The 14,964-nt window shown below is 38.4% G+C and overlaps 3 protein-coding genes and 1 pseudogene across 4 annotated transcripts; all 4 read left to right on the top strand.

The window, feature by feature from the left end:
* Positions 1 to 14: 14 nt before the first annotated feature.
* LOC102610206 (GDSL esterase/lipase 1-like) lies at positions 15 to 1,365 on the top strand (annotated as a pseudogene).
* Positions 1,366 to 3,050: 1,685 nt separating this feature from the next.
* LOC102610512 (GDSL esterase/lipase 1-like) lies at positions 3,051 to 5,570 on the top strand. The gene is made up of 5 exons (XM_025100791.2): positions 3,051 to 3,418; positions 3,526 to 3,647; positions 3,737 to 3,970; positions 4,370 to 4,625; positions 4,733 to 5,570. Exons 1-5 carry the CDS (start codon positions 3,163 to 3,165, stop codon positions 4,972 to 4,974), a joined length of 1,110 nt encoding a protein of 369 aa, XP_024956559.2. The 5' UTR covers positions 3,051 to 3,162; the 3' UTR covers positions 4,975 to 5,570.
* Positions 5,571 to 6,391: 821 nt separating this feature from the next.
* On the top strand, positions 6,392 to 8,659 carry LOC102625485 (GDSL esterase/lipase 1-like). Of its 2 annotated transcripts, XM_006465761.4 has the most exons (6): positions 6,392 to 6,745; positions 6,838 to 6,962; positions 7,451 to 7,678; positions 7,758 to 8,013; positions 8,295 to 8,357; positions 8,441 to 8,659. In XM_006465761.4, exons 1-6 carry the CDS (start codon positions 6,460 to 6,462, stop codon positions 8,518 to 8,520), a joined length of 1,038 nt encoding a protein of 345 aa, XP_006465824.2. In that variant the 5' UTR covers positions 6,392 to 6,459; the 3' UTR covers positions 8,521 to 8,659. The 2 variants fall into 2 exon arrangements, with proteins under 2 accessions (XP_006465824.2, XP_006465823.2); XM_006465760.4 differs by having other exon boundaries at positions 6,393 to 6,745; positions 8,295 to 8,659.
* A 3,417-nt stretch (positions 8,660 to 12,076) lies between these two features.
* LOC127903823 (uncharacterized) lies at positions 12,077 to 14,317 on the top strand. The gene is made up of 2 exons (XM_052445047.1): positions 12,077 to 13,027; positions 13,115 to 14,317. The coding sequence occupies exons 1-2, from the start codon at positions 12,181 to 12,183 to the stop codon at positions 14,230 to 14,232; spliced, it is 1,965 nt and encodes a 654-aa protein (XP_052301007.1). The 5' UTR covers positions 12,077 to 12,180; the 3' UTR covers positions 14,233 to 14,317.
* Positions 14,318 to 14,964: the final 647 nt, after the last annotated feature.

The raw sequence follows: 14,964 nt of genomic DNA, 5'->3' as shown, positions 1-14,964 counted from the left end.
TTAATACCAGCAATATGACAAGATTAAGGCTCCTTGTGATCTGTTTCTTGGAAATTATATTCTCATGCCTTCTCATTACCGGCCACACTCGCTCGTCGCCGCCATTGCTGGAAAAACACGTGGCATTATTCATCTTCAGTGACTCACTATTTGATGCCGGAAATAATAACTACATTAATACCACTACCAATTTTCAGGCAAATTTCTTGCCTTATGGTGAAACCTTTTTCAAATATCCGACTGGCAGATTTTCTGATGGACGAATAATTCCAGATTTTATAGGTATGCAATATATATATATATATATACACACTCAAATCATTGGGACTGATCAGTAACTATTTTCTTTCAACTCTACTAATTCCAGCTGAGTTTTCAGGGTTACCATTGATTCCAACATTTTTGCCATCCACAAACCAAGAATTACACATGGGGTGAACTTTGCATCAAGCGGAGCCGATGCTCTGACTGAAACCCATCAAGGACTGGTTAGTGATCTTGTTGGTTAAGCATTGTTCAAAAAATTAGTGGAATTTATTTATCAACTTTTCTTAATTTTCTTTCCTCCCCATTTTCATTGTAGGTGATAGACCTTCAAACCCAGCTAAGTAATTTCAAGATAGTGGAGGAGCAACTAAAGAAGAAACCAGGTGATGCAGCAGCGAAAACACTGGCATCAAATGCTTTTTATTTAATTGATGGTGGAGGCAACGATTACTTTGTCGCTTTAACCACAAACTCAAGCGTGCTCCAGTCATTATACTCCAAGAAACAATATGTGGATATGGTCATAGGCAATCTAACGACTATAATCAAGGTAAGAAACCAAGCATGTTTCTATATATCTCCGAGTCATGTTGAGGTGTGAATGTGGAGTTTACAACACTGTAAACGATATTTATGGGGTTGTAAACAATGTTTTCAATGCTCTGAACTACTAAAAAGGATTTTTAAAGGAAAAATATGTATAATGATATGAGAAATATTGTGGGAAAATTTACATATCTAGTCATTTTCATAAAATCATTGTCAACACTGACCATGTTACAAAGTTTCTTACCATATTAGTCATATATACCTATTTTGGACTAAATGATCCTTAAAGCAATCAACACGGGCGGTAGCTCAATCGCTCACAACCAGCCAACGTGGCCATCGCCTGCAACCAATGCGAGTGATGGAACCAACACGATAGCAGCCATTGCCGCCACCAGCTAGTCAACACAGGCGATGACTACCATTGCCCGCAAGCAACACAAGTAGTGACTCCCATCGCCTGCAACAAATTTAGCTTTTTTAAAGGATAATCTAGTCCAAATTGAGTATAAGTTGTTAGTATGGTAATAAATTTTGTAACAGGGTTAGTTCTAAATAATAATTTTATAAAGGATTAAGGAAAGATATCGTGTAATGATGTGAGAAATATTGTATTAAAAGTGCAAATAAATTATTCATAAAAGGACCTTTGAGAGGAGAGAAATCAAGTGGTTGGGAAAGAACGAACAAAGACAATAAATAATATGGAAAAAAAAATTAAATTTCTGGCCATTACTATTATAAATGTTGAACAGACTATTAGATTTTCTATGGTAAAAAATAAATTAATAAACAAGGCTAAAATTAACTTTAAACTGCTAACTAAACCGCAGTTAAGTTAGTCATGAATTTAAATAAAACAAATTTTAAATTTAGATTTTAGAAGGACTTAAGTGATGTATTTTAAAAATTCTAATTTATGAGTTTCTTTCTACAAACAACAAGGACTCAAATAAAAATTGCTCCTTTGTTGGGGTGGGGTATTTGCACCCCACATCCAAAAAATAATAATTCAAAAAAGTTCACAGTATTTTTTGAAAAATATAAATTAACAATTTTTTTAATAATTAAATCATTATTTTATTTTTTTTCTTCTATTTTGGCTTATGACTTTTGACAATCTTTGAATTTTAAAATAGTTTTATTTGACTATTTTAGACCTAAAACGTAAATTGCCTCAAGAATCACGTGCTATTAAAGTATCCAGTAGTTTAGGTACTTAGAGGGTGTTTGTTTTTTAATTTAATGACTTAAAATGACTTGACTTAATTAATTAAGTTAAATAGAGGTGCTTATTTTATAACTTAATGGGTTTTTTTTTATAATTTTGACTTAATAAAATAAGCCAATTTTTTCAACATTTTACTGAATAGAAAATCTAAATAGGCCAACTAATTTCTAATGTAAAAAATATTCCTACTTTATAAATTACTTTTCATGTCTATTTCAAAACTGGCCCATAAACATTTACCTACTAATAATCTCATTTTATATTATGTACTATTATTGAGAATTTGTTATAAAATTTGCAAGATATGGTATTTTATATATTATAATTCCAAAATTATTATGTATTCTTATATATGTTAAAATATTATGGTATTCATGTTCTTTGGGATATATGTATTATTTATTTGACATTCAAGTTTAATAACGATACAAATGTAATAATATGTGTTTTTAGTTTTTTTTTAAGTTGAAAAAAAAACATTTTAATACTTATTTTCATAGATTCGGACAAAAAATAAATATATTATTCGTATTAAAACATCCACGTCTATTCAGAATTCAGATTAATTTAGGACTATTTAGATTTCAGATAATAAAAAAAGCGACCTTAGTTTTATCGCTATAATCGAACATTTTAAATGAAATCCATATAATTTACAATAGTCATATTTGTAAATGATGTAAATTTGACAACCCGATAAATATCATAGATATCTTGTAAAGAATATATTTTATTAATAGTAGGGATATATACCTACTTCCACTATTATTTTTGAAGAGATAATGATATATATCTACTCCTTACCTGAAGAATTTATTATTTGGAGTCCCTTGTGAAAGACTTTGACTTGGTGCAAGTACTCCATTCTTTTCCTGACAACAATGCATCAAGGAGTCAAGTCTCGACAACATAACACAGACGGAATGCAGATTGTAACTTGTAAGGCCAAAATCTCATACAATGTCCCAAGTCGACCCACTAGCTATTTTTGTCCACTCAAAAGTTCGACTCTGACTTCTTCTTCTTAAATAACAGCGAAAATCGAGTAGAGGAGAAAGCAAGCACTAACTGAAAGAGAAACAAAAAGTTAAAAAAAAAAAAAAAATACCAGCAACATGACAAGATTAAGGTTCCTTATGTTCGGTTTCTTGGTTATTATCTGCTCATGCCTTCTCGTGGCCGGCTCGTTGTCGTTGCCGGAAAAACACGTGGCATTATTCATCTTTGGTGACTCACTATTTGATGCGGGAAATAATAACTACATAAATACCACTACCGATTATCAGGCAAATTTCTTGCCGTATGGTCAAAACTTCTTCAAATATCCTACTGGCAGATTTTCTAATGGACGAATAATTCCAGATTTTATAGGTATGTAGTGAAACAAAATGTTACATTTATTATCTTATTTTATTTTATTATATCATGAATTTGAATAATAGCATCTGCGCCAACATTTTTAACTCTGCTAATTTCAGCTGAGTATGCAAAGTTACCATTGATTCCAACATTTTTACCATCCATCAACCAAGAATTTACATCCGGGGTGAACTTTGCATCAGGCGGAGCCGGTGCTTTGACCGAAACTCATCAAGGATTGGTATGTGATCTTGTTGATTAAGCTTCAAAAAATTAGTAGAATTTAGTTATCGTCTTTTCTTAATTTTTTTTCTCTCAATTAAATTGTAGGCGATAAGTCTTAAAACACAGGTAAGTAATTTCAAGATTGTGGAGGCGCAACTGAAGCAGAAACTAGGTGATGCAGCAGCCAAAACTTTGGTATCAAATGCTGTTTATTTACTCGACGGGGGAGCGAATGATTACATTGTCGCTTTAACCACAAACTCAAGTGTTCTTCGATCCATCTACTCTAAGAAACAATATGTGGATATGGTCATAGGCAACCTAACGACTATAGTCAAAGTAAGAAAATTAAGTATATCATGTATCATCGGGTTTGAGCATCTGTAACCTATAAAGTGAGAATATGAACTATGAACATTTTCCATGACCCTGTATAGGAAATTTAACACAATTCAAATTCAGACCTCACTCATACACACACACACATATATATATATAGAGAGAGAGAGAGTACTGATTGAGAATCCTGAATTTTATTAAAATCTGAAAAAGCCATTAAGTCATATAGTTTAATAATGTTTGTTTATAAAATTATTCTTTAATTAAGTTATTGTGATAAAGTCAGGACTATGACAAATAAAGACACACACACACATATAGTGTATTCTATCATGTAGTGTATAAATTAATCAAAACTTTTTTTCTTTTTTATTTTAATAATTTGTTTTAATCTGTCAGGAAATATATAAGAAAGGAGGAAGGAAATTTGGGATTCTAAATTTGGGGCCTATGGGTTGTGTTCCAGCAATGAAAGAACTTGTGCCAAGTTTTTCAGGTTCCTGCCTAGAGGATGGTGTAGAGCTGCCTAAATTACATAATAAAGCGCTCTCTAAAGCTCTCGTGCAGCTGGAAAGCCAACTGAAAGGAATTGTTTATGCAAATCACGATTCCTACAATTCTATATTGAACAGAATCAACAATCCTTCAAAATATGGTATCTCATGTGATCTTCGATCTTGTTAGGACTCGTTGTTAATTTGTGAGCTTGTTTAATTTTATTTAGAATTTGCAAGTAATTCATTTCTGATAATGTGATGGTAGGATTTAAGGAGGCCACGGCATGTTGTGGCACTGGTCCGTTTAGAGGATTATCGAGTTGTGGAGGGAAGAGAGGAATAAAAGAGTACGAAATTTGTGACGATCCTGACGAATATGTGTTCTTTGACTCCCTACATCTATCTGAAAAAGCCAACAAACAAATTGCAAAATTAATTTGGAGCGGGACCCCAGATGTCACAAGGCCTTACAATCTGAAGACACTATTTGAGCTTACGTATAGCTGAATAAAGAATTTAAATAGATGGTGGTAAGAATTGTGATGTCAAATCTCACATGAATAAATAAGTGGTTTTGGTTTCATGAATAAATTCATTTGCAGCATCGAATTTTGTACGAGCTAATTTTAATTTGTCTAATAAAAGAAGGGTGTTACAAGGAGTTTGGAGGGCTCTTTTAGAATGGATAAAGAAGTTATCCATTACCGGACTCCCAGAGCATAGGTAGCGAAAACTAGAGGTTTAATGATTCACCCGAATAATTATTCTTTATGAACCCAGCAGTTAATTCAATTCAACAGCAATTTTTGACCTCCCAAAGAAAAACTAACAAAACAGATTTCAGTCCACTCCATAAAATATCTTTTATGTGCCCGACCTATCAGTTTACACTCTGTGTGCGAAAATAGAAATCTTAGCAGCCAAGTCCGGCCCGGACAAGATGAGGCTGAGCTTTTGAGGGCCTTGCTTGCCAAAAAAGGGCACGGCCTGGCTTGGCCAAACGCACAACCCAGTTCATGCCGGCCCAGCCCATTTGCCAACTCTCGACCGAGTTCCTTGTTCTTTGCAGATTTATGTAATGCAGCCCATTTGCCATGTGGAAGCGCAGGCCATTATTGGCTTCAATGTGATATACAAAATTATGCCAACTTTAAAAAAAAAAAAAATGAAGATCCTTTTCTTGTCCACAACTTTCTATCTGGTGACAAGGTTCCACCTGGTGGTGTGATGTGAGAAATTTTCTCTCATCAACAGCCCCTTGACATGATAACATCAATCAGAATCGTTCATCTAAAAGATAAAATCTTTTGATTGATATGTATTTAGCATTGATAAAAACTCCGCTGATCAAAAACAGGCTTCTTTAATTATTGCGCGAGCTCTTTTTTTTTTTAAAAAAAAAAAACCGATTACATGTTACTGTTATTTCAGTAGGTTAATATATTAATATTTATAATTAAATATATATGACTGAAACTTATATTTAAATTTACAAAGTACATACTTAAATAAATAATTTTCGCAAACAAAAAATATATTCGTTCTACTTACATTTCGCAACAAAAAAACATCTATAAATTAATTTTACATAATAATAATTATTATTAATTTTAAAAAAATTAGATTCATAAAAACTCGAACAACCACCCTCATAATTATATTAACTTTTGAGTGTATTAAAGCGAAGTGGCATTTGGCGAGCTCTTAATATTCTCGTCGATATAAAAACACATACGACCCTCAGTTGCTTCCATTGCTTTAGTAAGCTGGCAACTGTCGATTCGATGCAGCATAATTCAAAGCGACAGAAGAAACCGCCAGCAGCCAGCAGGCTTCAAACAATGTGCTGGCAAGCGTCATATCAATTATACATAACACGAATGGCCCACCTCCAGAGTATTTCTGGGATATTCCCAGACTTTCTTTTTTACTTAAAAAAGTGTGCTACTCATTCACTCAATTCGACCGGAATATGAAAACATCAAGTGAAATATGTATTTTTCCAAAGCAAAATTGAAGTTGTTTATCTTGTTCTTTGTTACTTATTCAAGTAACCTTCTCATCATCTCAATCAACTGCCAAGATGATCATATATTATCGTTGTCCAGAAGACAAGTTGCTTTATTCATCTTTGGAGATTCAGTCTTTGATGCTGGAATTAACAATTATATCAACACCACTACCGACTATCAGGCAAATTTCTGGCCGTATGGTGAATCCTTCTTCGATTATCCAACTGGGAGATTTTCTGATGGCCGTCTGATTCCTGATTTTATTGGTATATATGCATGCATATGAGATGATATATCTACAGTGGTAGTTAATCAAGCTATATGCTCTCTAATAACACTCTTCTCACTCTTTTTACAGCTGAGTATGCAGAGTTACCGTTTATTCCAACATTTTTACCATACCACAACCATGATCAGTTTACTTACGGTGTGAACTTTGCATCTGGGGGAGCTGGTGCTTTAGTCGAAACTCATCAAGGATTTGTATGCCACCTCTCTTCTTTCTCTTGCTAATTATATGTTCGGGGCTTGTTTCAATTTTCATGCTGACTGGTGGATTCGTAGTTATTAGATGATAAAATGTGCATTCTCGTCTGTTAGTAGATAATAATATATTATTATCGGTAGAATGAACACACACTTGACAGAAGATTGAAAAATTCTAAAAAGGTAAGCACTAAGCACAAAACAGTAGCCCTGGATCTAAATTCTTTTGATAACTACTTATTTGATGAATGCTAGTGTAGTGGGTCCAGAAAAACAACCCAAAGCATCTATGTCTGGTAAAATAATTTAACAACAGTGAACATTTGACACATATCTTATTTCAAAAAGAAAAAAAGGAAAAACGAAATAGACTCTTGCTGTAGCTGCACTGTTTGTAAGTTGTAACTCCTCTGTTTTTGTTCAGAATTCTTAGTAAATACCCTCTTTTACTCGTACACAAATTTATAATTGCTGTATAATTGCAGGTCATAGACCTTGAGACTCAGCTGAGTTATTTCAAGATTGTGGAGAAGCTGTTGAAGCAGAAACTAGGAGACGAAGAAGCCGAAACATTGTTATCGGAAGCTGTTTACTTATTTGGCGTTGGAGGAAATGACTACTTTAACCTCTTCACCTCAAACTCAAGTGATCTTCACTTCTCAAAGAAAGAATTTGTGGGGATGGTGATTGGCAACCTGACAAATACAATCAAAGTAATAGCATCTCATGTGATATTAGTTATTATAGCTATTTCTAATTATTTTTATTGATTTTTTTTCCCTTCGTTGTCAGGAAATATTTATGAGAGGAGGAAGGAAATTTGCGTTTGCAAATTTGTGTCCTTTGGGTTGTTTACCTGCCATGAAAGTGCTTTTCCCCGGAAGCACTAGTCCCTGTGTGGAGGATGCTCAAGAGTTTGTACAATTACACAACAAAGCACTTTCTGAACTCCTTCAGGAGCTTGAAGGCGAATTAAAAGGATTCAAATATGCTTATCACGATTTCTTCACTTCTATATCTCAGAGGTTCAACAATCCTTCAAAATATGGTATGCCCTGTAGTCTTAAAAGCTTTGAAGTTATTACCCAGTTTTTGTTATGTACTTTTCAAAATTACCCAAAACATCAATGTCGGTTCTTTTATAGCGATTAAATCCAAATTTTTAAGGAAAATAATAATATTTTTGAATAAATCCAAACAAACGTGACCAACTGCGTAATTAGCTCGAATCTTAATATTAGCAGCATTTATCGATGATTTAGTATCGAAAAAGTACAGAACACTTTTCTATTGAGAGATTAACACAATTTTATAATTTTGTTGGTGAAGGTTTTAAGGAAGTCACTGCTTGCTGTGGCAGCGGTCCATATGGAGGACTGTCAAGCTGTGGGGGTAAGAGAGCAATAAAAGAATATGAATTATGTGACAATCCAAACGAATATTTGTTCTTTGACTCATCTCATTCCTCTGAAAAGGCCTACAAGCAAATTGCAGAATTAATGTGGAATGGAACTCCAGATGTCACAGGGCCATACAATTTGAAGATGCTATTTGAGCACAGCACCTGTATATAGCTAGTGCATATCCGTAATGGATTTTGTTTGTGTGATTGCCAAGAGATTAAGATGTGGATATGTTCAATCTCCTTCATTGATCAAATTTATATTAGTAAACAAGCATCTTGCTAGATTTAATATTGATTCTTTGTCAAACAAGTTATCTTTTGTGAAGTTAATTTTAGAGATCTAATATACGAATTTTTCTGAGAAAAACTGCATTTAATTACTTCTTCTTCAAGCAAAGAGCCCCCAAAAATGACAGTGAAAATTAAGAAGAGGAGAGGAGCATTAACTGACGCTATGTGGTTGTCACATAATATACCAACAAGACAACATTAGGGTCCATCTGTTTCTTGGTTCTTTTCTCAAGCTTTCTTATTACCGGCCACTGTCACCGGTCGTTGTTGCCGGGAAAACATGTAGAATTATTGTTCTTTGGTGATTCTTTTTTTTTTTTTTAATGCTGGAAACAATAACTATATAAATACCACTACCAACAATCAGGCAAATTTCTTGCCGTATGGTGAAACCTTCTTCAGATATCCTACTGATCAGAATTTTTTTTTTTTTTAATTCCAGCTGAGTTTGCAAAGCTTCCATTGATTCCAACATTTTTACCATCCACAAACCATGAATTTACATAGGGGGTGAACCTATTTGCATCAGGCGGAGCCGGTGCTCTGGCTGAAACTTATCTAGGATTGGTATGTGATTTTGCAGATTAATTAGCTTCAAATTTTGGTGGAATTTATTTGTCATTTCTTCGCAATGAATTTGCTTTCCCTTCTCTAAATGACTAAATTGTAGGAGATAGGCCTTAAAATACAGCCAAGTCATTTCAAGATAGTGGGGGAGCAATTGAAGCAGAACCTAGGTGATGCAGCAGCCAAAACACGGTAGCCAATGCTGTTTATTTATTTAACATCGGAACCAATGATGATTTTACCACTTCAACCACAAACTCAAGTGTGCTTTTGTCAGACTACCCCATGACAATATGTGGAAACGGTGATAGGCTACCTAACGACTGCGATCAAAGTAAAACTAAGTAACATATGCGTGCAGTGTATATGTTCTCTAATATTTACCACTCAAATAATTTTTTTCTTTTCTGGGGTAAGTTGGTTAAAGTTAATCAATAATTTGTTTTAATCTATCAGGAAATATACATTAAAGGAGGAAGGAAATTTGGGTTGGTAAATTTGGGGCCTTTGGGTTGTTTCCCAGCCCTGACAGCACTTGCGCGAGGTTTTTCAAGTTCCTGCCTAGAAGATGGTTTAGAGCTAGCGCTTGTGCCAGCTTAGAGTCGTACTCATTTTGATTATTAGTATTTGAGTTAGTTAGTGTCTTTTTGGGTTGTTTATCTAATAATTATAAGTGTTTATTTAATCTCGTAAGTTTTTATTAAAATTTTTGTTGTTATTTAGTTATTTTTTTAGTAGAGATTTTGAAAATTAAATAAAGTATTTTGCCTCTACTAGTAAAAGTTTAAATTTTTTTATTTTTGGAAGTAGAGGTTAATTTTTTTTAATTTTAAAATATTTAAAATATTATTTACTTATTTAGCAATCTTGTTTTATTCTTTTCATAATATAACTTTAAAAAACTTACTTTTTAAAGTAATTTTATAATTTTTAATAAAATTTCTTATTAACAATCAAACAACTAATTTTTTTTGAATGAATGTTCTACTTGAAAAGCTACACAAAACAGAGCCGTACTCAATTTATTTAATTGTTTTAGACAATACCCAAAACATCCTTGTTGTATATCTGTTTCTATTAAAATTTAGTTAACTATTCTCTACTTTTGCTGTTGCATGGCATATTTGTTTTGAATTTTAAGTTAAGTCAAATATAGTAGTTATTTCACTGTAGAGAAGTTATATCCAATAATTATGTTAGTAAATATAGGGATTTTCCAATCACTTATCTCTCTCATCCAAAAATTAAAAGTATTTCCACTGCAAATGTAACAAAAGGAGCATGGCCTGCCTAGATCATTGCTTTTAAAGAATTTTTTTAGTGTCCAATTGGAACTTTTGTGAGGCTTTTTTTTTTTTTGTATTTTGTATGAACCATGCGGTGAGTCTAACTATGGGAGACACTTTTAAGTTCGTACCACAACCTAGATTAATCCCCACTCGCACCGAGTCGGCCCGTAAGAGGTAAAGTGCTGGTCAAAGTAGTGACTCCATACAAGAGCGGGATTTGAACTCCTGACCTCTCTTAAGGAGTGAAGGTGCCGAACCACTCACACTAACCAACTTTTGTTTCCTTTTTCTTTTTTAATAAAAAGGTAGCTTTCTAATTTCTTCTCCCCTATCATTAATAGAAAAAAGACTTCTGAGCTTGTAAGTAAATTTTTAGACTATACATATGATATATTGTTGATGCGAGATTCCGGTTCTCCTCGTTCTACGACCAGGATCCCTGCTCGATCAACTCTACCACGACCAGGAGGTCTCCTAGTAATGCTTCTTCTCCGGATGTCCCTGCACACACAGACAAGTCAGAGTACGCCGGTTGTTCTCCCGGCGCAAACCCTCCGACGCTCAAGTCAGATATGAAGGTTCGGGGAACGCTTGCCACAGGTCTTATGGCTTTTTTGTGGTTTTCCCTTTTATCTTAAAAATGCTAACCCTTTTACCTTCGTTGGCTACCTTTTTATAGGCTTCCTTTGAATCTCAGTCTTCCGCTCTTTTCGAGACGGTATGGGACTCCAACTGCTGCGTTATGGGCAAAACATGGGATCTAGCGTGTTACGCCACGGTTCAGGGGAAAGCGTGGCTGCCACGGCTCTGTGAGACCTTGCGTGTTACGCCACGGTTCTGGGGAAAGTGTGGCTGTCATGGCTCCGTGAGATCTTGCGTGTTACGTCGCGGTTCTGGGGAAAGCGTGGCTGTTGTGCCTAGGTTCTCGTGCTGGAGAGCGCGTCTTGCCAACTGCCGTCGACCGGGTCTCCTCGCCTCTTGGTCTCTAGCCGGAATGGCCTCATGCCTTTTATAGGAATTGGCCTCGCGGACGACAACATCGTGGACGGGCAGGATGTTTCTGCTCCTGTTCTTCCACGCGCCAGGCTTTAACGGAAAACACCGGTGCGCAGAACTCCGCCATCAGATGTCTGCTCGTCATTCCTGGTCCCTTCGACGCATTTGTCCCAAACAGTATCCCTCCTAAACACCGGTCCCCCAGTTTCTGGTGTTGGGTAATGTAGTGGACCAGCAGTAGAAACTCGATAGTACTCGCTCGCGTGGGTTTGGAAAAGGCTGCCAGGAGTCATGTCGCATTTAATTGCGGACGAGGTGACGTGGCAGAAATCCCCCCCTCCATTTGAATTTCAAACCGACGGTTACGGGATTCTCGGAATATGCGTCATTAAATGCTGGCAGCCCAAGAGTTTGCTTCTCAGTAAGGAAACCCAAAATCTTCAAACACGAACTCGTCATTTTCTCCATTCTTGTCTCTCCGGCGAATGAACCTCGGCGCCAAAGCTGTCATCCCTGTCTCTCTCTGACCGAGTCCCTGCTTCAGGTATTTTTTCTATTTTTTTTTTTTTTTTTTTTTTTTGGTATCGGTTAGTTGTAGGTAATCTCCTTTCTCTCTGCTTTGCTTGAGGTTGTAGTTGGCGGTGGTGTTTTGGTTAGAACTTAGGATATGTCGAAGGGTAAGGAGAAGGTCGTTGAGGTTGGTGACGACGAACTAGGTTTTTTGCCTAGTCTGCCCGCTGATTTTGCTTTTGATCCCGGGATCCCCTTAGAGCCCATTAGGTCTAGTGTTGGTACTAGCGCTAGGAGGATGTCTCCCCAAACAACCTCCTCGAGCGACAGTAGCGATGAAGAAGGGTCTTCTGGATCGGAGAACACTTTGAGTGAGGGTCAAGGGGATGATTCTAGTGAGGCGTCCCCATCAGGAGCATCACGACCAGAAGAACGGGGTACAGTAGGGGGTAGAGCCTTGTCGCGTGATTATGCCATTGACTACATGTCGTGTACGACCACGTTTGACGAGCTCAATGACCTCCGACTTAGGTATAGTATTCCTGGTGAGATACCTCTTAGGATCCCAGGAAAAAAGGATACACCTAGCCGGCCTCCCAGGGGATACGTTACCCTGTATCTGGAGAGCTTTAAGTATGGGCTGAGGTGTCCTTTGCAGCCTTACTTTGCCCGGATACTTAACGGGCTAAATCTGGCTCCTGGTCAGCTGAACCCCAACGGGTGGAGAGTGCTCTCTGGTCTGTTCATATTGTGGGACAGATGTTGCCAAAGCGAGCCCACGGTTGATGAGGTGAAGCATCTGTACCAGCTGAAGAGCAGCCCTAAAGATGCCGGCTGGTACTACTTCCAATCTGGTACCAAGAGCAGGAAACCCATAACTGATCTTCCAACTGGTGGTGGTGGGACTTGGAAGAGGAAATTCTTTTTTGCTGGGGGTCCCTGGGGTCAAGTTGCACAAATAGACGGGAAGGATTGTCGCGTCCCACCCCGTTTCACGGTCCCAGGTTGCCTGCTCGCTTTAGATGTCTTGTATCCATAATTGTTCCTGCTGTATTGGTTTGTCTCTAACCAAGTGTCTGTTTGTGCTGTAGTTTCCTGGGGTGTTCACTTCCCGCTCCGACCTGGTCTGCTTAAACGGGTCGAGGCTGTATTGGCCAATTCCTGCTCGAGCCGAGAACTGCTATCTACATACAACTTCCTCGAGTCTCGGTTGATACTTCCTGGCCATAAGATGGAGGACGCAGTGATTGGAGCTCTGACCAGGAAACGCTCTCGGCCTCCAACAACCGATAGGGACCAGGACAAAGATGCTCCCGCTGCGAAGCGAAAGAACATCGTGCAGCAGGTTCCTCCCTTGCAGGCTCTCCCTCTTGCCTCTGCTAGAGTCGGGGAATCCAGTAGAGCGGCCACTGATCCTGCTTCCTCTTCTCCACCTGTTGTGCCTCGGTCCCGCTTACCCGACAGCCGACCAGAACACTTGGTTCCCTATCTCAATGAGTTGTCTAAACTCGTGAGCAAGAAGGACCTGGAGGGCTTTGACGGTTGTACCCTGGGCGAGCTGGTGGGAGCCATGCAGTACAGTGCTTTCCATCTCAGCTGCATGGCCACCTACTATAAGGCCAAGGTTGGCCGTTACGACAGGAAGATGAAGGAGGACATTCAATCGGCGACGACCAGAGCTGACGTAGCCGAGAAAAAGGCGGGGGAGCTAAACGTTGAGAACCTCAAGCTGATAGAGCAAGAGTCCCTTGCTCAAGCAAAAGCCATTACACTCGAGGAGGAGCTGACCAAGGTTAAGGAGGACCTCCAAGGGCAGAGGGCTATGTATGAGGCTCAGCTCGAATCTCTCCGCGATTCCCACCGAGCTCATGTAGAGAACTTGGAGAGGGAGGCCGACAACCAGTACGACCAGGGACTTCGGCATTCGTATCGTTGTATCATGGCCGTCCTCGGGAAGCAACACCCTGATCTGAAGATGGATGACCTTGCAGCTGGTGTTGCTCAACATATGGACGAGGAGGCGGCCAAGGAAGATGCCGAGGGGTTAGAGCCGATCGTGATTGAGGAGGGTAACTCTCCTCCTCGTGCAGTCCCTGCTGATGTTGGCGAGGCGAGCACCCCCCCGGACGCAACTGGTGATACCCCTCCCGCACCCGAGGAGGTCCAGCCAACCGATGCTGCTCGGCTCACTGACCCACCATCTTTTTGATATATTTCTTCTTGTATTGTAATGAACAACGTTTATGAAATTTATCCCCTCTGTTAGCCATTAATAAAAATGTTGTTGATTACTATCTCGTGTCGTACTCATGAATTAATTTTCGTCTGAAACGCTGATCGCTTCTGTCTCGCCGTAAGACAGGCTTTGAGACTTGGTGAGGCCTTTGCGTGCCGTAGAAAACTTTCCAAATGCTTTGGAGCCTGCTCGCCTTCTCGCGAGCGAGCAGATCCTTGCATGCTGGGCTTTTGTCTGGCCCTAAGACAGGCTTTGAGACTTTGTCGAGCCTTCGCATGCCTTAGGATTTTCTTCAAACGATTTGGATTCTGCTGCCTTCTCGTGGCCGAGCAGATCCTGGCATGCTTGGCTTCTGTCTCGCCATAAGACAGGCTCTGAGACTTGGCGAGCCTTTGCATGCCTTAGGATTTTCTTCAAACGATTCGGATTCTGCTGCCTTCTCGTGGCCGAGCAGATCCTGGCATGCTTGGCTTCTGTCTCGCCATAAGACAGGCTCTGAGACTTGGCGAGCCTTTGCATGCCTTAGGATTTTCTTCAAACGATTTGGATTCTGCTGCCTTCTCGTGGCCGAGCAGATCCTGGCATGCTTGGCTTCTGTCTCGCCATAAGACAGGCTCTGAGACTTGGCGAGCCTTTGCATGCCTCAGGATTTTCTTCAAACGATTTGGATTCTGCTGCCTTCTCGTGGCCGAGCAGATCCTGGCA

This window comes from Citrus sinensis, chromosome 7 (assembly GCF_022201045.2).
Source record: "Citrus sinensis cultivar Valencia sweet orange chromosome 7, DVS_A1.0, whole genome shotgun sequence".
Taxonomy (NCBI): Eukaryota; Viridiplantae; Streptophyta; class Magnoliopsida; order Sapindales; family Rutaceae; genus Citrus; species Citrus sinensis.
Note: the sequence above shows the minus strand (reverse complement) of the source record. Positions and strands in the feature narration are given on the sequence as shown.

Bases quoted from the DNA above. Each gene is read 5' to 3' on its own strand.
- LOC102625485 (XM_006465760.4), top strand. From the start codon at position 6,460: ATGTATTTTTCCAAAGCAAAATTGAAGTTGTTTATCTTGTTCTTTGTT. The intron at 6,963-7,450 runs GTATGCCACCTC...GTATAATTGCAG, and splicing joins TCGAAACTCATCAAGGATTT to GTCATAGACCTTGAGACTCA. The intron at 7,679-7,757 runs GTAATAGCATCT...CTTCGTTGTCAG, and splicing joins ACCTGACAAATACAATCAAA to GAAATATTTATGAGAGGAGG.
- LOC102610512 (XM_025100791.2), top strand. From the start codon at position 3,163: ATGACAAGATTAAGGTTCCTTATGTTCGGTTTCTTGGTTATTATCTGC. The intron at 3,971-4,369 runs GTAAGAAAATTA...TTAATCTGTCAG, and splicing joins ACCTAACGACTATAGTCAAA to GAAATATATAAGAAAGGAGG. The intron at 4,626-4,732 runs GTATCTCATGTG...ATGTGATGGTAG, and splicing joins CAACAATCCTTCAAAATATG to GATTTAAGGAGGCCACGGCA.
- LOC127903823 (XM_052445047.1), top strand. From the start codon at position 12,181: ATGTCGAAGGGTAAGGAGAAGGTCGTTGAGGTTGGTGACGACGAACTA. The intron at 13,028-13,114 runs GTTGCCTGCTCG...TTTGTGCTGTAG, and splicing joins ACCCCGTTTCACGGTCCCAG to TTTCCTGGGGTGTTCACTTC.